The sequence below is a fragment of the Perca flavescens genome, chromosome 11 (genome assembly GCF_004354835.1).
Source record: "Perca flavescens isolate YP-PL-M2 chromosome 11, PFLA_1.0, whole genome shotgun sequence".
Classification (NCBI taxonomy): Eukaryota; Metazoa; Chordata; class Actinopteri; order Perciformes; family Percidae; genus Perca; species Perca flavescens.
The window spans coordinates 28,905,859-28,932,537 of NC_041341.1; the positions used below are offsets into that span (position 1 = coordinate 28,905,859).

Below are 26,679 nucleotides of genomic sequence, written 5' to 3' on the forward strand. Positions count from 1 at the left end.
CGTGATATCATATTGCGTTATTTTTTACTGACTCTTCTATTGAAATGTTCGCAAAAATGACATGTGAGTTCACTGAGAGACACTCCCATTGACAAGTGATTGTCAATTATCCCACACCTGGGGACACAGAATGGGAGAAGCAGAATGTGTTTAAGAGCATCGTTGTGTTCTTGATTGAAATAGTCTTGACTAAGGACCAGAAGGACCAAACATATTACTTTTCTCTAAAGTTTTCTTGAATAAATGTTGATGCTGCAGCAAGAGCAGTGTGCAGGATTTTCTCTTTCTTCAAGTCACTGACTTTTTTTAAAATTAAAATACTGTTTGACTGCACTGCACTGTTTTTCTGACAAAGTACCTGCTTAAAGAGTGTCTTCTCTAGTATTAAACCGCACTTGCTGTTACCACAGTAACCAAGGGTGACTCCAAAGCAGTCAGAACTGTACAACCAAACAATGTACAATTAATTAAGATAAATAGCCATAAGCCATATTGCCATTGGGGTTCTTTAATTGACCAAATCCATTAAATTATACAATGGTCGCAAACATGTATTTAATAAATACATACATGTAACACAACTAATATTACTTATACATTCTATAATGTTTTTAAACAAACCTATTGGTAAGTATTTCCTTTAATTCCCTTGTATTCTATTAAATATTTGTATGGTTGTATGGAGTTTACCCTGAGCCAGACAGACAACAAAGATAGAAATGATATCACATCCATACAGGGATAGTAGTATACAGTTGTTAAAACATAATAAAATATATGACACACTGGTATCGGATCAGTACTCGGTATCGGCCGATACGCAAGTTCAGCTATCGGAATCGGTATTGGGAAGCAACAAATTGTATCAGACCATCTCTAGTTTAATTCAGGATGATGTGATACAATATGCTTTTATTTTACAAAGTGAAGGCTGCTTTAAATTCATATTGATTTGTAATTTTATTTTTGAGTTTATGAAATGTGTAACACCGATCAAATTGTCATGTCTACTTGTAGATATAGTGATTATTGGGTTACACTTTACACTTTACAGTTTTCTACATAAGAGTGACATGACACTGTCATGAACGTGCCATAAAACATTATAAACAAGTCATAAACGTTTATGACATAACGCTTCTTTTAGTGTCATTTGGTTTTGTCATGACAAGTTATGGTTAGGGTTAGAGTTAGGGTTCATGTGTCATGACTGTGTCATGACAGTGTCATGTGTTCATGACAGTGTCATGTCACTCGACAGTGTCATGTCACTCTAATGTAGAAAACTTCAAGTAAAGTGTTACCGATTATTGTGTACTGAAAAGTTCTAAACACTGACTCATATGACTTATAAGAAATTAAACACTGTGTGTCGACAGTATCTTTTAGAGCTTTGTTTTTCTTCTCTTGTAGCTTTATTAGATGTATATGCCTTTTGTGTATGTAAGATTATCTCTGTTGTTATCTAATATTGAGGGAATGTAATCCCTATCCCATTTCACTGTGTCACACCAGTTGTCTCACCTCTTGATGACTCATTATTATTTAAGTGATTTGATGAATATATATTGAACATTCTCTTTTAATTCATCCGTAATTAGGTCAATGGGAGCAAATCATTGCTGTGAATAAAGTAAACTTTGTCTGAATATACACAAACAATGTTCATTATGATCTGTATGTGGTAATAATCTATCACACCCTAATCACAGAGCAGAACAGGCAAACAACAAATGATGAAATGAGCATGTGGCTCTTACGGCATACAAGGTATTTAAAACACTCACATATGAAATACAACAAAATGTTGCTAGGTGTTTACTAAGTTTCCAGATTTCTGAAACACGTTTGCATCAATTGTGGAACTGTTAAGGATATTTCTGCTGTTATTAAGGCCCACGTCTCTGCCCCTTTTCACATCAGGCCCCAGGGTGTCTTTTGGACCGTTATATCTGATCCCAAAAAGACCGCAGATTTTCTCCAGCATCAGGTCGACAATCTCCTCCTCGTCAGAGGGCTGGATAAGAGAGGAGAGATGAAAAAAAATGTATTTTTAGAGTGATAAGAAATGTTGGACTAAAATCTCCTACTCACTGCTAACGGCATATCATGGCCTTTGATTTTGGAACTTTTTCTTTTGAGGCCCCCCCCCCAGAGAATAACAATGAATCGACAGTTTCCTTTATTCCAGTAGCATCTTGCAGATGTACCGTTGCTTGCTTTTTTTTTTATGCTGAGAATGAAGAGAGGCTTTCAAAATCCAGTTCCAGTTGCAGTTACTATGCAACTGCACCGGGAAGTGTTATTGTTGTGTTATCTCTCCTTATTGCCACCTGTGAATGTTATTAGAAATCCCTGAAAGCCCTCAAAGTCTTTTGAGTTGATCTGGCTAATTACAGAACACATGACATCAGCAGACTCACTGCACGCATAACAAAGGTCCTCTCGCTCCTCAGCCAATAACAGGCCACCAGCCTCTGTCGGTGTTAAGCTAAATATAAGGGAAGCTTGTTGTGACTTTGCACCGTGTTGGTTGATTTGGAACTATGTTGTCCTTGTGCTCTAGTTGAGTGGTTCCCAACCTTTTTCCTTGAGGGACCCCTTTTCTATCATTGAGTAAAATGACAACTCCTGACTTTACTTACTGTACAATTAAACCCAAATAGTGACAATAACTGCAAGAAATAAGCAATTTGGATGGATTTTTAGCAGATTATTTCCTGGCAATATTGAATCACAGATCAGTTTTCCAGTAATTTTTTAGGAACTTTAAATACAATACTCTGTATTATGCATTTTATTTTTTAAACAATCATACTTTCGGCTTCTTTTATGCCAAATTTAGTGATTTCTACTCCCTGACACTTGGCCACGGTTCTATTAGCACTTTGGTTGTTTTAATGGCGTCCTTTTCTAATGCAGGATGAGGCTGTTTAGCATAGAGGGAAGGATCTGTAGATATAGCTTGTGTTCAGGTCTTCACCATGCACCATCCTTATCTTTTAAGGTTTTTGTGAGTTTAAATAATTAACCAACCCCTAACTGCGTATGTGTAAATACACAGGGAGTTATCTATGTACCCTAATTCCTGACTGACCAATTGTGTTTTCTTCTTTTTTATTTCACTATTATTTATTTCAGTTTTTGTAATTTCCTTTATTCTTTATTAGGGTTGTGCCGATGTACGATATCATCGTCCATCGTGATGGCTGGACAACATCACGATGGAGAGCCACCATCGTGATGCCACGCCCCCCACCCTGTCAAACACGCGCTTATCCTAGTCACGGGTGCTGGGCGGGAAATTGACACTTGCGTCGGGCATTGCACTGTGCTGCACAGGGTGCAAATCAAGATAGGGCCCCTTGAGTGGAAGATACTTTTTTTTCCCCTTACGTGCAATTTGTGAAAAAGACCATGGCTTTGAGCAGACTGGATTGGCTGTTAGTAATACAGTCTCTCTCTCTCTCCCTGTCAGTAGTAGTCCTGGACTATTAACGCAATTAAGCATGCGGCGGTAGTTGAGAGAGAAAAGTCGTTAACATAGAACACTATCACACTTTCCTTTCTCCTCTCATTGGACTAAGTTTACGGACACTGCTGTGCATCAATAAGTAAGTCTGATGTCCAGTAGGTATGGGACAATGTTATGCAGGATTTATGAATGTACATTAGCAACAGTAGGCTAATTAACGAGGGTGCTATTTGTGTGAGCTTATATTGCGCATCTGTAAGAGTAAGGTTTCTGTTTATTGAATGAGATATTCAGTGCAAACATAACCGAGAATGTAGTTTAATCTCAGTAATTCTCTTGAATATCATGTGCCTTTTTGATTGTGAATTAAGAAAAAGAAAAATTACCAAAAAGAAATAACATTGAGTGAAATAAATTAATTTACCCCCAGGGATTATTAAAGTAATTATTGCTCTTCTATGGTTTTTAATTAATTACAAAAACATCGCACACATACTGATATATGTACAATTTCAGCAGTTAAGTGACAATATGACGTGGTGGTTGGCACACACTCCAAAGAAAACAGCAGCTGTAGCGTGAATAAGCAAAATGAGCAGGTAAAATCTGAGTTTCCTTGGAGTCTCTGATGACATTTTGAATTTCAGCCTTGTAGCTTTGACAGCAGCAGCATGTAGAGGGCATAAATGAGGCAGCTGGCTGTTCATTTCTTGGCATTTTAAATACTTTCCTATGGATTTTGTATATAGTCAAGCACCTATACGTGTGATTTGCAGTTGTCTTTGTAGAAAGCCTTGCTTGTTAAATAGTTTTTTTTTTTTTGCTATGCTCGGAAAAACTTATGCATGAAATAGTTTTAAACCAGACTTCTTTCTGGCTTTCATGATGAAACTAAGAGCTCTAGCTTTGTAGAATATTAGTAAATGTTGCTACAACTAAAATGATTTGATCAACCCTGATATACAGTATATCTTGCAGACAGGGTTCTTGGGAAACCCCTAACTGGCATATTGGCATATCATTACTGTATTAACATTCTGTTTGTATTCCCTTTAACAATATGCTGTATGATCTGTATCAAAACAATTTAGAGGAAAGATTAGACTTACTTATTTTTATTAAACCTTGATTAGTTGCTTTAAAAAAATGACTTGTGATAAATGTTACCTTGTGATATATTCGCTCCTGCTTGAATGCTATGATGATCACTGCAACGAAGAGATTGAGCACCACGAACGTCATGAACACAATACAGGAACCAATGATTAGTCCACTGAGCACGGGGTTGCAGTCAATGACCTGGAGAACAGTGCATCAGTGAGACATCAATATCAGATTGAGCTGAAAAATCCTTTATTGGTTAGAGAATCTGCAGTATGCCCTTATTTGTTACTCCAGAAAACAATCATATATAAGTAAGGATCTCACGTACCTCGTCATAGTTAAAGATGCCTATCTGCAAACTGATGATGGTAATGAGAGCGTCCAACCAAGTTCTGTATGAGGACAGCTGCCAACCATACAACACGTTGCACTAGAAAGAGATCGGCCATTGTATGAACAGAAGAAACACTAAAGTCATGTAGGTCTATCTAGGGGTTTCAGTTCTACCACTAGACCACTTTGGAGATAATGCACTCAGCCATTGGGAGGTTAACCTATTTTTTACTCCCTGCTAGACTTTTTAAATTAAACTGAATTTAAAGTTTCATTTTAAACTTTACTTACTTACTATCCTGGCATTTACAGGACAACTTCAAGATAAAATATAATAAAAGTTATATTTTGAGGGACAATCTAATGACTCAGAAAATAGCAGGACATAATATTCTCACCCATGTATTGAATAAAAGCTGGAAAGATTCAGATCTTCGTAAAAGTGAAAGTCTTGTTAAAGGGGGAAGATACTCACCGTAATGGAATATGCCAGGCACATGATCACAATGATCACAAGGTAATTGGTTATGTCACTCCAGGCCCGCTGCAGTGCAACCGTCATCAAGTTCATCTTGGGGTTCAGTCGGAGCAGGTGCCACAGTTTGAAGGTGGCGAGCAGGACCAGGAAGGCGAACAGATACTGGAGCGTTGAGTCTGCTTTGCCTGTGTCGTAAAAACTGGCAGATCTACATACACAGTGAAGATGTGAGCTATCACAGACTGGAGAAACAGCGGCTCTATTAGACTGCACTTAGGCTTAGTGTTGCTTTGAGCTAAATGCTAACATTAGCATTATAAATTACTAAAGTTCTGGAGCCTATACATATTTCCATGTTCACCAGCTTAGCTAGGCATGCTAGCTAATTAGCACTAAACAGAAATTACAGCAGAGGCTGATGGGGAATGTCAATTGGACAAATTTAAAGGTTGGCCTAATGATGACACTAGATGGGGGATGTGTTCATGTTGCAAGATGTGTGTTTTGTGGGTTATTAAGATAAAAAAATTGTTAATCACAAACAGACCGACCGACATTGCCATCCCAAAGCTGCTATCATTGCTAAAAAACATTAGAAAGCCAACATCTAACCACAATGTAAAGCCCATTGCACATCGACAACACTTGTTTTTTTCATGCCCTACAAAGTAGGATCACACCTAAGGTACAGTGCATGCAAGTCTCACTTGTCTTTGTGGTTTTGGTAGTAGGTCATATCACGGTTCCCAAGCAGGGTCCTCATAATGAAGACAGCCACGGCGCTCCAGCTCAGTAAGATAATAGTCAGCTCAAGAAGGTTCCATCTGCTCCTGAAGTAAGCCCACCGCTGCTGCTTCATTAATTGGCCCTGCCAGTAAAACAAAAGAGAGGGTTGTCATATGTAACAGAAGCTAGTTTGTGTGCATGACCATGGGTTTGTGCTGTTAGTTGCATAGGATAAAACAGTTACATAAGTAAGAAAAATGTTTGGAACCATGTTTGGAAATGTGCATGAATAAACCAAAAATGATGATTTGTGTCTGTTGCCGAAACAACAATGTGTAATATAATGATGAGGGCTTAACGGGTTCCACTAAACACTCACTTTCTTTATAGTCACAAGCACTTTAAATAATATAATTGTGAAATATATGTTTTCAGAAAAAAATATTAATTGTTAGAATTTAAGCATAATTAAAAGGCTGGGTGCTTACTGTACAAACAGCACAGGAAGGACATACAATGTGACCTCATTGTGTTCAGAAATTGTGATTGTGTAACCAAAATGGCCCTGAAGATAGTAGAAAAGTGTAATTGAGATATGACTCAGTGCTGTACTAAAAACTGTACTGTAGAAGAACATAGAGCAGTGGTTATGACCCAAAGAGCTGTTATATGGAAGAAAATTACAGAGGAGATTAGTGCTATTACATCTTCACAACAACAGCAACAACATCAACACATTACCTTTAATGTCTACTGATATTTCTACCTATGTAATAATTGAATACTCAAAGGGGGCAATCTAGTGTTCTGTTTCATTTATCTGGCCCTCAGTAAATATAGAAACCCCTACCTTTCTTATTAAATATCTGAAATCAAATAGGTACATGGATAACAAATATCCAAGCAATGAATGGGGCTGTGAGAACATATGTGGTAGTCATGTTAGTGTGTACCTGCAGGAACATGTAGTAGATGATGAAAAGCAGGTACACGATCTCAGCCGCCATAACAAGGATGTAAAGACCATCCGGCGATTGGTAAAGACGAACACTATGCAGCTCACTGGTGAACTGAAACGCTCCTATGAAAACAACAGGAACAATTTTGTTCTAGCATGATCTCATTCATATAGTGTCCTGTATATTGATGTGTAGGTAGGAAAAGTGCATAAAATCCCAAACTGAAATTGCAGTCCGATTGTAAGAAGCAACACAATCGAACAGTATTGTCTAAGATGCACAAACCTCTTTAGCAAACATGCATCACATCTGCCTCTTAGACAAAGCTGTGATTGCATGTTTGTGCTTTTCAAAGGAAAAACTCAACCTTACCTACAGCTGAGGTCTCCAGGAAGAGTGTGACGATGCAGAAGAGGTTCACATTAGCATTATAAACGGTGAACTCGACAAAGATTGCCCTTGTGTAAATATCCAGCCATTTGTTCCTGAACAGATACTCAAGAGTGCTGTAAATGAAATATACAAGAATATTTTCTTTTACTGAAGGCCTCTTGTTTCTAACATCAGCTTTGTTAAAAAATATTATATAAGATATTAACATCTCTCACATTTTCAATGATAATATATTGATTGATAAATCTGAGGGTCATTGAATCTATTTAGCCCACTGAGGATAATTTAAACTTGCAGCCCAGTCAAAAAGGAAAAGATTATCTTTGCCTATTTAAGCATTTCATTTTGCTGATGTAGGTACCTGCTGGCATTTTGTGAATCTGGGCCGAGCTCCATTACAAAGCCACCGCCCCTGTAGAGCGCCAGTTTGCCCCAGACAGCATGAGCTCTGAGCTCAGCCTGTGTCTGGTATGTCCATGGCCTGTTGGTGCTTGTAGAGATATTATCCTTGGCAGATTGGCTCCAGCCAGGGCCATAGGAACCCATGTCCTCCACCTCCCACGAGTATGCAGCCTGACAGTCTGGTACAAACTGGAGCATGTGGTCTGCAATCTGACAGGAGTTATTCTGCACTCTGACTTGACGAAGACGGGCATTACCCACTAGCTTGGAGTTTCCATCTGTGATAAATCCTGGAAAACAGGATTTTACAGTTTCTTTGTCCATTATATCTCAGGCAGCGCTGAATGAAAGCAGAGGTTTAGGTGTGGGGTCTTTGTATGTCACACATTTAACCTCTTTGCCCAGTTAGCTGGGTCTGAGGCCACGATTATGTCAGGGGTGTTTCATCCAGATAATTCTTTTGAACTACGGGTCTGTTTGCATTTGTGTATAACATTTTCATAACTCCCAACTTGTCACTTGCGATTGTACTTTAATATTGTGAATGATTGCCATTCAGAACATAATAAAAATCTTGTGCAATACTGGACTAACCTTACCCAGTACCAATGGGTTGATCAATGTTCTGAGCAGGTGTTACTGTTTTTATATCACGGTTGGGTTATTTAGCGAAGCTCAAGTTTTTCCTGTCACAAATGTATTAGTTGTACAAATTGATGTGCATATTAAGCTGGCCATTTTTATTAATCCTGTATGTTAACTTGGAAGACTCATACTTCGCATTTTAATTCCTTAAATTGCCTTTTTTTCTGCTAAAGATGAGGGTGCCCAGACTGAACGTAAGCATGTAACCCCAGTACATTTTGTTCATTGACAATTTGTTTTTGCATCCTATACAATGTTGACAAAAAAAGGGAAAGGCTGTGTTACTTTGTGCAAATGAACAAACATAGGAATGAAAAAAAGAAAAATATGGAAATTGCTAGAAGATGCAGTCAGACAATTTGGTCTGTCTGTTCTTGTTTTTATATCACAGCAGTCTCACAAGAACAGTTTTGGCCACAACATGGAAATGACTGCTCCAGTAATATTACAACAACCTCACTACAGTTTATAACAGATCCTTTGCCATGAAGGAAATTGGACAGTGGAACTGCTCAAACGGCAAGACATAATATGTACGTTTTGTCTGCCTGACTCAGTGATCCGTAGAATATATGGCCCCCACCATGGCTCTGAAATATCACAGTAGCTTTACTGTGTATTGATAAATCCGTGGTGCTGTCTGTGGTGCTGAAGCCGCAGGCTGATTTGTAATTGCGACCTTTCCTCTAAAGGCTCTGACACACCAAACCGACGGCTGACCTTCAGCAGAAAAGGAAGTCGGACTGACTGCCTCCCCAAGTTGGTCAAAAAAGTGCCTCGGAACACACCGAAGCGACGCTGACTTGAGAGTACGTTCTTTGCGTGCGCGACACGTAATACGTCTCCATAACAGCAGACACTAGCTGATTGGACGAACACGTCACGTGGGTCTGGCTGCTCCCGGATTTTACAACCGGGCATAATGGCGGCTTCGTTCGGAATACGATCTCATATTTTATGCAAGATAGTTCACCGAAACGTGTAAATGAAAACATTTTAAGCGAGAAATAGGCCACGCAGTTGCTGAATCTGTCTTCATTTCAGATCGACAAATGTCAGTTTAAAAGATTTTTGTCAGATTTTTAGAGGTGTTCATCAGGCTCATTTCCGGGTTAGCACTCCATCAATCAGATTGGTCATTGAGTCCGACTGCCCGCCTTCCGACCCAGCAAGTCAGGTCGGACAAAATGAAGGCCGACAACTCCAATGGCTGACGACGGCACGAAACACACCGAACAGACTCGAGTCACTTACCTCGCCAGACTGTCAAACGGCCGATTATCGGGTTGGTGTGTCAGGGCCCCTGTTAAACATTTACAAATCCCTCAAAAGTTGCATAGAAAATGACAAGATAGAAAGATCTGGCAGACATTTAGCTCGCTTCTAAAATCAGATGGGAGCCACCAATTTGGGTCTGAAATCAGGCTTAACCCATACATTGTCTGTGCAGTTTTAGTTTTAAAAACGGCAAAAGATGAACATATTGTTAACAATCTGTAACAAATCGTGACATTTAAGTTCGAAAGAGCCGGAGTAGATTGTAACTGTTCAAAAAACATACAGTACCATAACCCAACAGTAATACAAAGACACTGAGTCATAACAACTCATTATCTTGGGTGCTTTTTTACCCGTTTGGTACTGGGTAAAGTTAACCCACTAATTAATTAATTATGTGTGGGGGCAAATACATGCTGTAGTATCTTTAAAGAAATACAGTTTTCCCAGCTGTGGAGTTGATTGTTTTACTCCACAGCATGAAAGTGAAAAGTCTGCTTTTCTGGAAAGTAACCAAGGTTTTTAACAGCTTTCACAGCAACAAACTTTTGGCACATGACTTTGGTCTTACAAAAGAAACAACAAACACTAGGCATAAAAAATGTTAAATAACCGCTTGTGTATTATAGGAATTCAGAAAAACACTGCAGAAACCACAAACCTTTCTTGTAGCTCAGACACAAAATTATTACTACAATCACTTCTTTTATCTCTGCATGAGGGATGCATTATTACCTGGATACACTCCAAAAAGGTTACTTAGTAGTGATGTGTTGGCCCAAGTGAAGACATCCCCAAGACTCATGCTGTCTGAGATGCCTCTACTGAAGCTATCCTGGATGTGCCGCTTCAGGAAAAAGGCATTGGGATCTCTTTGGCCGTACACCAGCAGCAGCAACATCCACATAAACCCCATATAGGCTGCAACAAATGGGTAGTTTAAAGTTTTCCAAATTTACCATGCAATAACAGACCTGGTGATCTAAGTCAGTTAAAATTAATTTAAAGCAGATGCTGCAATATTTTAGGAAACTGGCAGCTGGGGAAAAGTTGATGTCTACGGCCAGAGAACAACGCATAATTAAAAGATTAAAAATAATTTTTCATGCTATTTTTCAGCTTGTTAGCATTATTTACGACCGCAACATAGGCCTTTGTCACAGCAGACATTTTGACTTGTCATAGTAGGAAAAGCACAGGTGTTACTAATAACATTAACAATGGCTCAGTTCTATTTAATGGTCACAGTAAGCCATGACAGTCTGGCAGAGAGCCAGCATGCACGATACCAGGACCCTGAAACTGAAGCAGCTTAATGGTATTCAGCCATCACTAATGCTATTATTCACACATGCGCTTTTATTTTTTGTCATGTTTTCTTCATAACATTTTTCTGACTCTTCCTGTACCTCCGCCACGGATCGGCCCCAGACTCATAGATAATTAGAGTTATAATGCGAGAGTTAAAGAAGTGTCTGAAATCTGTTTGCTTTAAATTGCTTTACATGTACATTACATTACATTAAACTGTAGCCTGTAAATGGCAGACCTTTTAATTGCATTGCATTAATGAATGTAAAATGAATTTCAGTGTAAACTTGTTATGGTTTTGGTGTTTTGCTTTGCATTTGGTTTACGTTTGTTCCCTGTTGTGTTTGTTTTCTGGTCTGTGTTTTGATTATTTCTGTCTTCTCTGGTATTTGTGTTGCCTAGTGGTTTGTCAAGTGTCTGTGTTTAGTTGTTGTCATATTTTCTGTCTGTGTTCCTGTTTCCTGTTTTATTTTGATAGTCTGGTTTTCTGTCTTGTCTTGTCCAATTAACTTCCTGAGTTTTCCCGCCTTTGTCGATTGTCCTGCCCCGCCCTGATGTGCTTCACCTGTTGTCTCACCTGTTTCTGATTTACCCATCTCCTCATGTATTTAGCCTCTGTGTTCCCCTTGTCTTGTGTCAGATCGTTTTGTGTCATTGCCCGTTTAGTTTGTGACCATGCCCTTGTGTTTCCGTCCTGTGCCTTGTGTCTGTTCCTGCGTCACTTTACTCCTGCCTGTGTTTTGCCCGTCAGTTTATGTTTGTAAGTTTTCCAGTCTTTGTGCTGCCGCTTTTTGTTACAATTAAATTAAAACCCTGAGTTCCACCATCTCCTGCCTGCCTGCCTGCCTCTCTCTGCATTTGGGTCCTCATCCTCCCGCTACATACAACAAAACTGACAATAAAGTTGTATGTTTTTAGTTGTATCTTATTAATAAAAATGATACATATACTTTGACTTATGGCCATAGAACAGTGTTTCTACTTACTCAAAATCTCCTTGAGGAGGGCAAAGGCTTTCTGTTCCATAATCATGTTCCTTCTCATCTTCTCAACGTCTGCAGGAGGAGGCGGCTCATAGAGACTTCTCTCCCGTCTGACTAGTTTTTGGTCCTTACAAACTGTGGACAAGCAGTTAATTGTCTATTTGCTGTAACACTTGCATATTCCTAATGATGCACAAATCAAAATTTGAGATCAGTAAAGTGTATTTCGGTGGTGTTCACCTAGGTTTCTGTCATTTCCTTCAAATGCCACATTTTGAAAATCTTCCTCATCAATTTTCTTTGTTACAAGTGCAAAGAAGACTGCAAGACATAGCACCTGTGGTAAAAGGCATGACCATAAGTAAATACATGTTTTTCAAATTGAATTTTTAGCATGTCCATAAGAAAACTATGAAATTAAGCTTTCTAAAACAAAGAATTCATTGTATTGGAAATACTGAGCTACTAGTGAGGTATGAAGAGGGAAAGGCAGTTACTTATTACCTTCAATGGCTGAATGACGAAGATACTCTGAAAAAAGGAGACAATCATGGACACCAACCAGCTCACAGAGCGTCCCTTCCCAAATTTCAACCCATAAAGCATCGTGAAAAATCCCGCTACAAAACTGCTCGAGATCACGAGCAGCCAGCCGACAAAAACAAACCACCAGGGTAGCCCTCCATGACAGCACCCCCTTTTCTTCAGACTACCACCACCCTCAGTGCTCGCTGCAGGGCTCAACCTGCAAATGAAAGCAGTGAAACAATTTTTTATTACCAGTTGACTTGAGTAACTGATACATACATCTTAAAAAGATACCACACGAGATTATGGTTTTGTAAGTTTTAGCCCATTATCCACGTAGATTGGAACAGATGAAAAAATCAACACCACTCTCATGTAAAAAGGACAAGTTGTGGTTTTACGGAGGGTTTCACTCTGTAACAATTTGTTATTATAGTAATAGTTATAGTTCTAGCACATAAAGCTCATAGAACCCCAACTCATCGGTGTTACATATGTTTGTGTACCAATGGAACAAACAAGATATGGAGGTGTTGGTAGGTTGTTGTTTTTTTAAACTTTGGACAGAGCCAGGCTAGTTGTGTTCCCCTGCTTCCAGGCTTTGTGCTAAGCTACTGTAAATCTAGCTTCACTTTAAAAGCAATCACAGTGCTATTAATCTTCATATCTCACTCTTGGCAAGAAAGTCAATAAGAATATTTCCCAAAATGTTGAATTTGTACAATTTGTATTACAAACCAATTAGTAATTTCTATAATCGGTCATTCTCAAGGGAATTTAAGAAAGCAAATTTCCCCTGCCAAGTTCCAGTCAACTTGTCAACTTTTACAGAGGGGCAGTGGAAAGCATCCGGACTGGAAATATTACAAATTGGCATTGGATGTGCATGGCCCAGGACAGGAGGGCTCTGCACCGGGTGATTAAAACCACCCAGAACATCACTGGTATCCATGTACAGAGTTCTCAGTGAAACTGGTGAGGTGAGGTGCCTGCACAGAGCCCAAAGGATACTAAACGACAACACCCATCCCAACAATAGCCTGTTCACCCTGCTGCCGTCTGGCAAGCAAAATTAGAAGTATGCGCTGTTGTACCACCAGGCTTTTTTTTTTCATGTATCATAAAAGGAACTACACCTTGCATTTTGTTGTGTAAACGTGTTGTAGAATCACAATAAACTAACCTTGAAGCTGTTTTTTTTTAAATGCCTGCTGTCCAATCTGCAATGGAATTCCATTCGTTTTGGACACACAAAGAAAAAAATAATCATTGCTGCCTGACCTGAAAAATGTGTGACATTTGACAGTGATGTTCTGTTTAATGACAAATGGTATTAAAATGGTTGGCACAGGGCCAGGACCATAATCTGTAAACACAATGCTTATCAGCAGCTACTTTCTTATCTTGGAAGTCAAGAGGGTTCTTAAAAAGCACAAATAAAAACAGTTTCCAAAGTGGTAACCATAAGCAACTGCATTATCCTGTGTGATAAATTACTATGATAGAATAAGAAAGACAAATAAACATAAATGAACATGAAGGCGATTCCTTCTTCACTTTAAAGGCTATCAAGTGACTTTCAGGCTCTGACATATCCTGCAAAGGAGAAATAAATATACATATGTTTGTAGATAAGGGGCTAACACATGCAAATCCACCAGTGTGGTCTTTTTAATGAGTGACTTCTGTACTTCTTCTGGGTGAGTTCATCCGGGTTAACACAGCTGAATGTGAAGAGCTGATCTTGGAGATGTCCCTTCATGTCCTGGACCTGCTGCAGAGCCTGGCTGTAGCTGTGTGGGGTGGGGAAGCCGGAGGGTCCCAGCAGAATCAGCTCTTTGTCAATGTGGCACAGCTGCCGGTAGAGATACTTGGCTTTGTTGCTTTGCTTTTGAATCTCCTCCGCTGTTGACCCAGGATGCATATTAGCACTGCCTTCTGAAAATGCAAATCATTTCTGACTTGGTAAACTGTGTCTAGCTTGTTACTGGTGGCAGTTATTAAGAAGTTAGGCATTTAGTTTCTGAAGTCACCAGAAACTCTGTTTTTTCTGTTCTTTCCCTTTAATCTCTTTTCTTATTCTCTGCTCACAGTACTTTAATGAAGCAGATTCATGAAAATTTCACACAAGTTGAAGCCTTTTTGAACTCACTCAGACTGCGTCCTATTGTGTTTTTCCATGAACTTGGTATGCAATCTTGACTCCTCTAAAAATTGCCTTGCTCTCTTTCTGAACTCAGTGAACAGTATGTGATGCCTCTGTTTACATGCTAAGATAAAACAGATATGTACTTCTGGGAAGTAAGATTTGTGTTTCTTATTTTCATTCTGATAATATAATAAATGTTTGGCTTAGTTGTTCTCAAATTTTACATAATTTTACATGAGAAAATGGCACATTTTGCACACTATGACTATTGACTTTTTAAAGAAGATATGAGTCGAGCACATATCTTTGCATATACTGTGTTCTCAAATTGAAAGTACATTCTAAAGATGAGATGAAGTGAACTGGATAGAATTAAACTTACTGACATGTATAGCTCAGAATGGGTGGAAACCCTCAATATCAAGCTTCTTAAAAGAAATATTAAAAGAAATCTGTGAAAACTATCAGGCTTAGCTGAGTAGAACAGACATTTGCTTGGAAAGGGGACAGAGCTTCAGCTCTCTATTAACTTCACCTCAGCCTATACTATAAGAACAATAAAGACAGAATTGTATACAATAAAATATCACAGTATCCTCCATCCCACACACACCTGGTAGCTGAGGCTGAACGAGGTTGCCAGAGCTCAGAGTTTTGGGCTGGGCGTTGTTGCTGGCTTTGTGATTCTGTTTGATGAAGTCCTCCACCACAGAAAGGACAGCATTGATATCAACTGGTTGTCCAGGCCCAACCTCGGACTCTATGCATGGTATGTTGCTTTTCACGGTCTTAGACAGTGAATGGGCAATTCTTGTGATATCCTGAGAGAAAATGTTCAAATACAAAGTTTTTTTCCCCTAGATAAAATAACATACAATATAATATATGTAATTGTAATATACATCTCTCTAATAAATCGGGCAATCTCTGTATGTAGTTGTTTTTTGTGTCTGTCTCTTTGATATATCTCATGAACCATTCATCCAATTCACTTCACACTTGGTTCCCTGGGTACCCAACAAACTTGGGGTTTGGAATTCAGAGCAGTTTGGACAGCACTGGATAGTGGATATTAATAAACAGTGAAATAAACTAAACTGAGTTTTGCTGATTGCCTCTCCTAACGGGCCGGATTGGGTGACGCATAGCGCGGTGCATAAATGTCTGTGATTAATTCACATTTTAATTGTGATATTTTGTTAGTAAAATCTGTGGGGTGCTTTTGTAAGTAAGTTTTGGGTACAATGGTTCTGGAGAAAGCTATACAAGCAAGAATATCATAGGCCAAGCAATCGGCCCGTTCCAAACAGGCACAATTTGAACGGGCAGTGCACTAATTATAATCATACAGAGTCACTTTTGAACATGTACATGGGGGGTGTCATAAAAGGTTTTTTACATCATTTGAATGCAGTTAATTAAGCCGCCCTTCAATATTGAGGGCCAAAACATTAAATAGCTACTTACCACATGAAAAAACATGAAGCACCTACCTTGATGACAGTGTCTAAAGTGACATTGACATTCATGTCGGTGGAAGCTGCCTGTGAGAAAAAGGTCTGTTCAAGCGCCTCTGGTTTTTCGGTTTTGCACTTGCAGCAAGATGTCTCCCGAGGACGTGTGTTTCTGAAGATGGTAACAATAAGGATATTGATGGGAAACATAATGAGGGAACTCTGAACTCCAATCTTGAACTGTTGCCAGGTAAACTCAAAGTGACCTGAAAAAACAGAGAGGCATAAAAGAAATTGTACAAGACTAGTGCACATCAATTTTTTTTCAATGTTTTTGTTGTCCACAAATTCATAAATATGTATTTTGTCTTAAAATGCTGTTTTGGGGCTTCTTATGTAATTAGTAATCATGTATGGTTGGTTTTATGAACACAGGAGTACAGCAAACAACCAGCAACTTTAAAGGTTATAAAGAAGACTAAACACAAATGTTTTTGTTTTTTTTACAGTATTTTGAACTGTGATGAAATTGTGTTGTACCCAGTTCCATGATCTGCTCAGAGGGATCTGTTGGGATGCCATAAAACATTAGGCTGGTCAGCATGGTACAGAGCAGCAGGGTGAAACAGCAGGAAACTCTCTGAACACAAGTGAAGGTGCTGCTCGGTGGGCGGCTGATCACGGAGTACCAGAGGTGTCTGTCACTGAAATCCTTTGTAGTCTTCATAAAGAACAAGTTGCTGGAAAATAAAAAGGAACATGGGGTAACACTGTGAAATAAAAAATAAAAACACTTCAAACCTTCATGAACTACCAATTAGTGATAGATTAGCATCACATTTAAAACAAAATCTCTCAGTCATTAAATCGCTGCTTAAACTCGGCATAGCTCTTCCATTTTATTTCAAGTAAAGTTCAACTTAAATTTAGTTTCATTCAAATTACTTATTAATATCTCTGCTGCCAAATCTGATGAAAATCTAGACAGACCAGGGTAAATATAAATAGCCTTCTTTATGTATTGCAGACACTTAACTTGTCTCTGTTTGATTTGCTTTCATGAAAGATAATGCACGTTGGAGAAGGGGAGTGGGAGCTTAATTGAAAGCTACATCCCGCCTGCTGGTTTTCATATGTGATTGTCATATTTTAAAAAGCGAGCTTGCCGTAAACTATTGAAGATAAAATAATTTAATTTAATTCGGTGAATGAAAAATCGCTGTTTGGGAACATTCATCCTTTAGACTTTAATAGTGTGCTTGTGTATATAATTTTGCTGGCCGGTACCACAACGCTTTTACCTTACCTGAAACTCTTCAAATCCATCTCTGTCGAAACAGGAAGAATTTTATCAAGGGAACAATCACCCATGTCTATCGCCAGCCAGGAGTTGCATAGAAAATGCCATTTCTGCTCCGTCTGTAAATCCTGCACCATGACATTGCCTACATACCTGAAAAAAAAGACAAAACTAGTGCAAAAGTAAAGAATTTGTCATTTTTTAAACTACAAAAAAGTCAGCCTTGAGAAAGTACACCTAAATGACACAATTGTTTGCTGCACAGACCTTAAAAAGGGCAAAAATATGTTGTTAGTCTATAGGAGCATTAAAAAGACAACTGAATTATATTTCATGACTGTGTTCTCTTTGCAAAGAAGAGCAAGTAATCATCTGTAACGTCAGGATAATTGTGAGCCAAGACATATTGCCCTTACATAATGTTCCATGTTCGCGGTGTTCTAGGTCCGACAACTACTACAACCTCTAAATAAATGCCTATTTGGCGATTATAAAAACCTCTAATGAGTTAGAAAGTGCATATATTTTGAGGATGTTTTTTTTTGAGTGGCTCTGAAATTTCTGTCTTTGCCTACCAGGCAGGATGACTCCCTGAGTTGTTGTGCCACAGTCTGATGCCCTGCAGCTCTCCCAGGGAGAAGGGTGTAGTTAGCAGGAACAGATCCACCGCACCTCTCTCAAACACACATTTCTTTGGATCCGTCAGGTGATGGGGTTCACTGTTTCCCTCTGCACCCAGCAGAGTGATTGTCACCTAAAACAGTTCAGTAGGTTTAATATTTGAAAACTGAAAAAGTCCAAAACTGTAACACAACCACTTTATTTACATGTATACAGGGTAGGGATGGACCCATTATCAGCCCTGGCCGATTATCGGGACGTTTTTTTGGCAGTTTGCAGATTATCTGTTTTTGCGTTATATTTGCTTGATAACTGATAAAGTTAATTCATTAAAAAAGTGTGCTACTTTGGCTGCGCTACAGCTCTGTGTCAGTCCCTTTGATTCGGTTTTACTCACCACTGAGACTGACTTAATGTCCCGCCCACAACACTATCTGACTGACTATCTTTTACTGTGTTTTATGTGGAAAGTTTTTAATTTATTAAAGGTGTATTTTTTTTAAATATGTTAGGTCCATATGTGTCTGTGTTATGTCATGAATGTGAAAATGAACTGCTAGCTCCTTTGTCAGCTCTAGCCACTGAAAAGAAATAAGCGAGAAATCAGGCCAATTACAAAAGCTGGTCAGTCTGACCTGGTGTTGCCTCATTACTATTCATGAGCTCGCCCAGTTGCGCTAGGTAAAGGATGCTGATAGCCAGGCTCTCATTGGCTAGCTGTTAGCCAATCAGAGTCAAGTAGCTTAGCTCGTTGAATATTAATGAGAACTGGCACAAATCGAGCTGAGTCTTCCTGTAGGCTTTCTATACCACGCTAGAATGGCTTGAAACAAGGTAGCCATGGTATTTTTTCCACAAAAAATGTTAGAGTCCATGGTAGAACTTCAGAAATTACCACAAAGTAATGAAATACATGTGGCAGGGCACCTTTAAATAATTGCTTGAAGCATCTAAACTTAGTTTTGTGTTGGAGTTTGTAACATTCCAAAATCTTAATTTCGACTTAAATATTTAAATTATCACTGTAAATGCATTTTGGTTCCAAATATTGGTTATCAGTTTCATAAACTACTAGTAATCGGTATTGGCCTTGAAAAAACAGTATTGGTCGATCCCTGATAAAGGGTAATGGAGGGTAGGAGTGGAGTAGCCTGGGTAAACCTTGACGAACTTCCGGCAAATTTGAGATTTGCTCTGCAAGTCAGTCTGGTGAAGAGCCCATTCAAACCCATTTCTAATGTTCACAAAATTGAGGCACCAATCACAACCGCTGAGGCGGGCTTTACGTGACGACGATAGCGCAGCAACGGCGAGCTGCTTTTTGTTTACATTCAACATGATGGCTACCGAAGCCGTGCTTCACGTGCTCAGCGAACTGCAGGTCAGTCTGACATATGCCGATTTCATGCCGGTCAACTCTACAATTAACTGACATTATACGAGTTACAATTCTCAAAGACACAGGCACACAGCACAGTCTCTTTTTCCTTTCTCTAAACTTTTCCGCCGTGTGTGGCGCGTACCCGCTCGCGGTGTGAAGCGCGTGTTCGCGCTATTCTCCCACATGTCGGGAACGTCGTGAATTAACCTGCAACATGTCAGCTGTTTGGGAATTCTTCAGCGCGTGTGCAGATGATAACACGTTTGCAATACGCAACACCTGCAAAGAGAAAGTAGGGTTTGGAGGGACCACACCAAAAACCAAAATCAAATTTTTTTTAGTGGATGTGAAAAGCGTCACCCGGATCGTTGCTCTGATTGGTTGAAGGACTATCCAATGCGCCCAGAGGCATTTGAGTGGCATCCGTTGGTGACGCCGCTTTGGAAATGAACTGTCAATGAACCTTTCCCAGACCCACTCTCAGTTACAGCTGAGAAGGGTCTGGTGTCAACCAGGCTAGGAGTGGAGGCTAAAAAATTGCAGAACAGACAAATAAGGATAATTACTTCACTAAGTCAAGCAAAGTTCAAGAGACTTTGGGTGATGTACAGACAAATCAATGTTTAACTGCCCCTTCATAGGCCAATCAGTGTAATTGCTAAAATATCATAATAATACAGCAAACATTGTTTGTCAGAACATAATCAATTCTCAAAATGTAATCAGTTCAGTTCAATTGTATTTATATAGCATGTTTAAAAACAACCAGAGTTGACCAAATTCCTTAACAAGCTCCAAAAATCGAAGAGATAATATACACAAACAATACACATTATACAATGAATGACATTCCAAAGCCAGATACAAACACCCAGCAAAGTAAGCCCTGATCAGGATTTGGACTAGAATGGAAAATATTGATTATTAGACAACCGATGCAAAACCAAAGCAAAATATGGAGTTATTTTTAATGAAATGAAAGAAAGCTTGAATGATCTGCTGACAGAAACCCTTCTAGAAGGTTCACAAATAAAAGCAGCCCCAGTCACCTGTAAAAAGAAAACCCTCTGCGTTAAAACTAAAATATAAAATAAAGCTGTAAGAATGGTTTTCTTTTTGGCCACATGGCATCAAAACAGGAGGAAAACCCAACACTGTTAGCATGACGTGGTAGCAACCTTGACATCATTTGGAGTCTTCTTTCACTATCTTACGAAAGTCAATCCCTTTCCTTTTTGCTCTATTTTTGTTCCTGATGGAAATATCTGGCTCATTAGCTGTTACATGCTCCACTATGTTCACCATGTTATGAGCCACTCGACATTAATTAAAGGGTAGCTTAATAAAACACAAGTGGGTGGTCTGCATTTTGTGTAACAAATGCTATGGGCTAGAGTTGTAGTTGTTAGTAAGTAAGTAAGTGGAATTGAGAGCAATAAAACAAATTAATGAGTAGCCATCTACAGGGTGCGATTCGTGAAAAAAGCAAAAGGTGGGGGCGTTTTTTGATCATGCACAATAACACATGCAACAATTAAATCCCCCTTGCAATACCATGGATATAGTGCCACTCGGCCAGCCATGCCAAAACACGTATGTATGCACCTCAATATTCAATGGAAAATAATCTCAAATGAAATAGCAAGACGTGGTGTCGACATAAAATACAGCGCTTTCAAGCCGGGCAACAGAGTTCACTTCCTGGCGAAAACAAAATAGCCTACTTTCACCTAGGAAACGGTTGTTCATTCTTCAGGAGTGTTTTAATCCTAAACTTAGTCGTTTTGGTGCCTAAACTTAACTGTCATCGCCGAAAGGACTGTTATCTGGCGGTGCCTGTACCTGGATCACAGTCACCTATTGGTGGCTAAACAACTGCTGCTGGTAGCCGGCATCCCAGAGCTCTTTAGCGGCTAAATACAACCAACGACTGCCACTCAGATTTAATCGTTCTAACGCACTATAAACTGTTCACGTTACAGCACTTTACTTAGTTTAAAATACTTCTATTTTAGGTGTATAATGGTCTATTGGTAAAGTAGCATTGATCACTTTGAGGAGGGGATACATTTTGGGGATAACAATTATTCAGCAGAGGCAGGGATACGTTGACCAGAAAGGCGGAAATCCCACACATCCCCCCCCCCAGCAAATCGCACCCTGGCCGTCTATCTTCCAGTTAAAAGACAGTATTCAGGCAGAGAACTGGAGTTGCACTTGTGTTTGCTGTATCTAACTATCTATCTATATTTACCTGAGAGGAAGTGGAGGCTCCTCTCCGATGCCCAGTGTTGACACTCAACAGGTAGCAGTACTCGTCCATGGGGTCGTTGTCCTCCAACACAGTCACCTTCACCTGCCAACCAGCCAACAACATAAAACATTTGTTTGAAATTACACCTTGGTTAATGTTACTTTATTCCTGAATTATACTTGAGATGTACCGTACCTTGGCTGTGTCTTGGATGTCTTTCCGTCGTGCCCACACAAGCACCAAGAGATAGGCCAGAAAGAGTGACCCCACAAAGCAGACAACAACAGGATTCTCACCAAAAGTCCCAAAAAGCTCGGCGGTGCGTGATGGGTCGACCAGGTTGGGGGTAACGAAGAAAGAGCTTCCAAAGGAGGTGAGGTGATTGCAGAGGCATTGGGTGACTAAAGGTGTGGTCTGAACACCAACCTTAGAAGACAACAAAATTTAAAGCATTAAAGTTTGGGCAACATTTTACACATGACAAGCAGATGGAATTACTTGTACTTACCCTGCATCCAAAAGTGCTCCACTCCAATTTTGATTCATCCCAAAATTTGCATGCGGTAGTGATGGAGGTAATTGATAAAGTGGCATTGATGGATTTTATACCCGGACCTACAATGGGCCTCACTACAAGATAGTGCATTCCAGTCTTTCCCTTTAAATCTTTAGGGTCTAGTAGCCAAGTGTATCTCTCCTCTGTATAGGACAAACACACACACACACACACACACACACACACACACACACACACACACACACACACACACAGTACTCAAGTAATGAATCCAAAATCTAATTTAAAAGGCATTAGATTTAAATACATAAGTCTCAACCACTAAGCAGAAATGTATTACCTTGTGTTGTTCCCTGGTGAGGCATTTCTGTCATAGCTACATTATTTGTTACAGTAGGGTAGTCCATATAACCAAGGAGCAGTTTGAAGGGTAGAGGATCATTTGAAGGCACCATCTTTAAAAAGTTATACCGACATACTGTACTTGCAGCAAAAATCTCAAAGCAATAGTTGGTGCATCCAAAAAAGCAAAGACAATGACAATATATTTTAAAAACAGTAGAACAGATTTTTTTTTTTGCCTCATGATATAAAGATTGAAGAAAAAAATGAAACAATTAGCAAAAATATAAGAAGAGTAGAGGAGATTATGATGTTAGCAATTGTAGTGGCTGTACTAAGAGTGTCTTGCTAATAATACAGCCAATCTGATAAAACGGTCCATTGTGACAAAGTAGACCAAAGCTCATATGAATCAAGTTTTTTAAAGTGCGTGTTACACGTCTAAAAAGTGGAGATAAAAACATCTTACGGGACCTTTAACACCAGCGTAGTGTCAGCAGGAATGTGTATGGATGTTGTGCTGGAGTTCCCCAGTTTCAACACAGAGGTGTTTACCTGCTCTCCAACAGAGCTCAGCAACAGAATCTGTGGACCAGGCAAAATGCCAGAAAATACATCCAAATAACATATTTTGCATACAACTGTAAAACGATTCTCCTTACCATCAGCAGTTTGTAATCTAATAATACATTTGAACAAAAAGTTAGTATAGTAAACAGAGTGTGCCTTCCAGGGTCATCATTTATATTATATACTGTATATTTTTCCATGCATCCCACAAATAAGAGTATTGAAAAAGGTATAAATAGTTGTATGGGTAGGTCAATTCACAATCATTTAATTGTGTTGGGCCCCCCAATAGCTAAAGAACAAAAAATAGTGAAGTGTAGTTTATTCATATCAACAGGTGTAACATAATTGCATTTGTTTATTTAATTATTATTATTAATATTAATTTCATTGTATCAATCATAAAATGATAGACAAGGAAAAGTACAACTTTACATTTATTTTTTATTTAATATGTTAATCAGTGTAATAGGTTATGTACTTATAAACAACACATCCACACTGCTAAGATGAACAAACTAGACTTCCTGTCTGTCCTTTATAGTTTACACCTTGCAAAGTTTTTTTTATTGGTCTATCTCATCTAAATTCAGGGACTCATGGCATCAAAACAGTACACCCAGAGTACAATTCTTGTGAATGAAGGTGGAGGACACAAAATGCCCTGAAGCATTTTTATGCTGCACACCTTGGCCCTCGTTTATCAACCTAACGTAGAAACCAGCGCAGATATGAACGCAGAAATCATCTTACGACAGGCTTCACGTGTGATTCATGAATTGTTCGTATCACACCAATCAGAGCGTAAGAATGGTCGTACATTGATAAATGCAGCGGCTGGAAACCATCGTAATTTAAATATCACTCCTGTTAAACTGATTATATTCTGCACCGCGAGTCCACGCTGACTCAAAAACTTGCGTACACGAGTTCAGACCAGACGTGAGATTTTTTCGCAGCCTACACTCACGTTCAAATTGATAAATGGCGAGCTTTGCGTAGGAATCGGCGTACGCCCGTCCTAAGCCTGTTTTAGGTCGTACGCACGTTTCATAAATGAGGGCCTTTGGGTGCAACAATCTCGGAAACCATCGGGTATGACTATTTAGCCTCTGGGGTCAATATTTTTGGGGTTACAGTATATCCAGCGGTTACAGTCGGAGTGAATACTTTTAGTAGGTGTTTTAGGTCCAGGTGACATTTCAGCTTATCTCTTTAACAGAAATCTGCATATATATGCAGATATATTTAAAAAAAAAAAATAATAATAAAAAAAAAAAGCTAATAAAACACTTAACCCTTGTGTTGACTTCGGGTCAAGTTAATCCGTTTCCAATTTTTATTTTATATCAGAAAATATGGGACATAGAACAATTTAAAACGTTGGAAAAAGTAAAAACAAACATCAAAAAAGGCGTCAAAATGTCAAAAAAAGTTTTTTTCAAGGTTGACGGGAAGACAACACAAGGGTTAATCATCATCAGAAGATAGCCAAAGGGGTTCCAAGATCGCATTTCGGCTTGTTCTCCAAACATACTGTTTAACTGCATGCAACCATAGCCGACTAGAATGTGATTGATCAATTCTACTCGGACTACAAACGTAAACCAGAACACTTCTGATACCATAACATTTTTCCGTTGCCTATAGATACTGCATTTATATGCAAATATCTGTTAGTATTATGGGTGCACTGGATACAAAGTAGGGTGAGTAAAAAATCTCTATACAGGCAGGTGTGCTATGGACTGAGAAGCACAGCTGACAGCATAGACTCTTCACATCCTGTTTTAACCTAAGGGCTCTCCTCATGGCGATGGAGCAATGAGTTTATTAGTAATGGAGTGGAGAGTCTTGACCAGCGCGAGAACGACTATTTTCAGTCTGCTCTTATGATCCTGCCACAACTTATCAGTATCTCTTGTGAAGTTAAAAACATGGTACTTCTTTTGCCAGACATGTAAATGAGCATAGCGTACAGAATTGTTGCCATGGTACCAGGTACAGATATAATTAAGTAGGACATTTACATTTTGCTCTTCTGACATACTGCCTGATGTATTAGTGCTACTTAATCATACGTGCGGCTTTAAAGTAAGTCTTCACCAAATGTGTTTCACGTACTAAAGGTTTCACATTAAGAACAGGTAAAGTGCTTAGTTCAATATTATTTTTTATGAAATATTCCCATTTATGAAAACATATATGCAAGCTGAGTATTTTTTCTTTTGGCACTTTAAATACATTTTGATGCTTTGAAGTCTGGTTTTATTAAAAGAAGGTATAGATTTGTCCCCACAGTAAATATGTTCTCAACAGGAGAGCACAGTATAGAACAATTCTGAGATGCTGCACTGACCTTAATATCCTCACTCAAGTTCTCCACAGGGATACTGGAGCCATCTTTTGTTGTAAGGGATAGAGCTCCTATTTGACCACTGATGTTCCCTCTCTCATTCCAGGAGAATGGATTTTTGTTGAAACTCAGCATCTGTAAGTGTATTCAAAGAGCAAAGTAGGTTAAAACCCAACACGACTGCATACTTAAATGACAGAATAGGTCAATAGTGTCCCAAAAAGACATATATGATTGTTATGCAAGCAACTTATAATGACCAATAATTGTTTTTATGTTAGTTGGCGACCTCTTGTCTCTGAAATATTTATTGCGCAAACGAGGCCCCACAGTGGCTCTTTCAAACATCTGACCCTAAAACGTGAAAGCTGTGGAATTTGTAATCATGTGAGCATTCCATTTAACAAACAGGTGCAGTTTTTAAAAAGTAGTTATTGTTTGAAGCAGAACTAGTTAAGTTTAGACAACAAAAATACTTAGTTAAGGTTAGTAAAACATCAGGGATGGGCTTAAAATGAGTCACGTAAAACTACTAAAATAAGGATGTAATATGATGTAACAGATATCACTGCGTCACAGACTGAGGTCCGTTAAAATCTGTTAAAAAAAATGACAGTTGACTTTGGTTTCACTCGGGACACAAATACTGGTCTCCTGAGTTAAAGTCCTTGTTTTATTTGATCCATCCACCACCCCAAGCTGACCTTGTGCGATAATTGCTTCAGCCATGAGAGGTCACCGCCTAATAAGGAACGTAACTATGGGGCATTATAAGCTGCTTTCACAATCAACATATGCAGCCGTTTTCTTGGTGATGATGGTCTGTTTAAACCCTATAAGCAGGTCAGACACTTTGAAATTGAGAAAAAATGGGATCTAACCCCCATACAACTTCACTGCATTCTTCATTACATTTTGAGAAAAATGCTTTTTGTCCTGAATTACATTTGTTTCAACACTTCCTTGTACTAGCAACAGGCGCACGTTGTGAAACAGTCGCAGTTTTAAACACATGGTTAATGTTGTTCATTAAAACAAAACTACATAGGTTTAGGAAGAGATCGTAGTTTGGGTTAAAATTAGTAGCCTATAGATGTTACCTAACTTTACTTACACACAT

General features: G+C 38.9%; 1 protein-coding gene across 1 annotated transcript in view; it reads right to left on the minus strand.

Moving 5' to 3' along the window:
* Positions 1–1,311: 1,311 nt before the first annotated feature.
* LOC114563682 (polycystic kidney disease protein 1-like 2) overlaps positions 1,312–26,679 on the minus strand; it is a 48,185-nt gene continuing 22,817 nt past the window's right edge. Inside the window, exons 15-38 of the mRNA XM_028590477.1 lie at positions 25,563–25,694; positions 23,108–23,218; positions 22,632–22,746; positions 22,283–22,473; positions 21,970–22,200; positions 21,775–21,876; positions 18,094–18,272; positions 17,525–17,671; positions 16,759–16,958; positions 16,258–16,484; positions 15,378–15,585; positions 14,307–14,520; positions 12,592–12,832; positions 12,328–12,424; positions 12,091–12,222; positions 10,529–10,714; positions 7,830–8,160; positions 7,448–7,581; positions 7,070–7,197; positions 6,098–6,258; positions 5,388–5,598; positions 4,908–5,009; positions 4,643–4,774; positions 1,312–2,017 (exon numbers count right to left, since the gene is read on the minus strand). Of these exons, the coding sequence (XP_028446278.1) occupies positions 1,811–2,017; positions 4,643–4,774; positions 4,908–5,009; positions 5,388–5,598; positions 6,098–6,258; positions 7,070–7,197; positions 7,448–7,581; positions 7,830–8,160; positions 10,529–10,714; positions 12,091–12,222; positions 12,328–12,424; positions 12,592–12,832; positions 14,307–14,520; positions 15,378–15,585; positions 16,258–16,484; positions 16,759–16,958; positions 17,525–17,671; positions 18,094–18,272; positions 21,775–21,876; positions 21,970–22,200; positions 22,283–22,473; positions 22,632–22,746; positions 23,108–23,218; positions 25,563–25,694 (4,119 nt within the window). The 3' untranslated portion in view covers positions 1,312–1,810. The remainder of the gene's footprint in view (positions 2,018–4,642; positions 4,775–4,907; positions 5,010–5,387; positions 5,599–6,097; positions 6,259–7,069; positions 7,198–7,447; positions 7,582–7,829; positions 8,161–10,528; positions 10,715–12,090; positions 12,223–12,327; positions 12,425–12,591; positions 12,833–14,306; positions 14,521–15,377; positions 15,586–16,257; positions 16,485–16,758; positions 16,959–17,524; positions 17,672–18,093; positions 18,273–21,774; positions 21,877–21,969; positions 22,201–22,282; positions 22,474–22,631; positions 22,747–23,107; positions 23,219–25,562; positions 25,695–26,679) is intronic.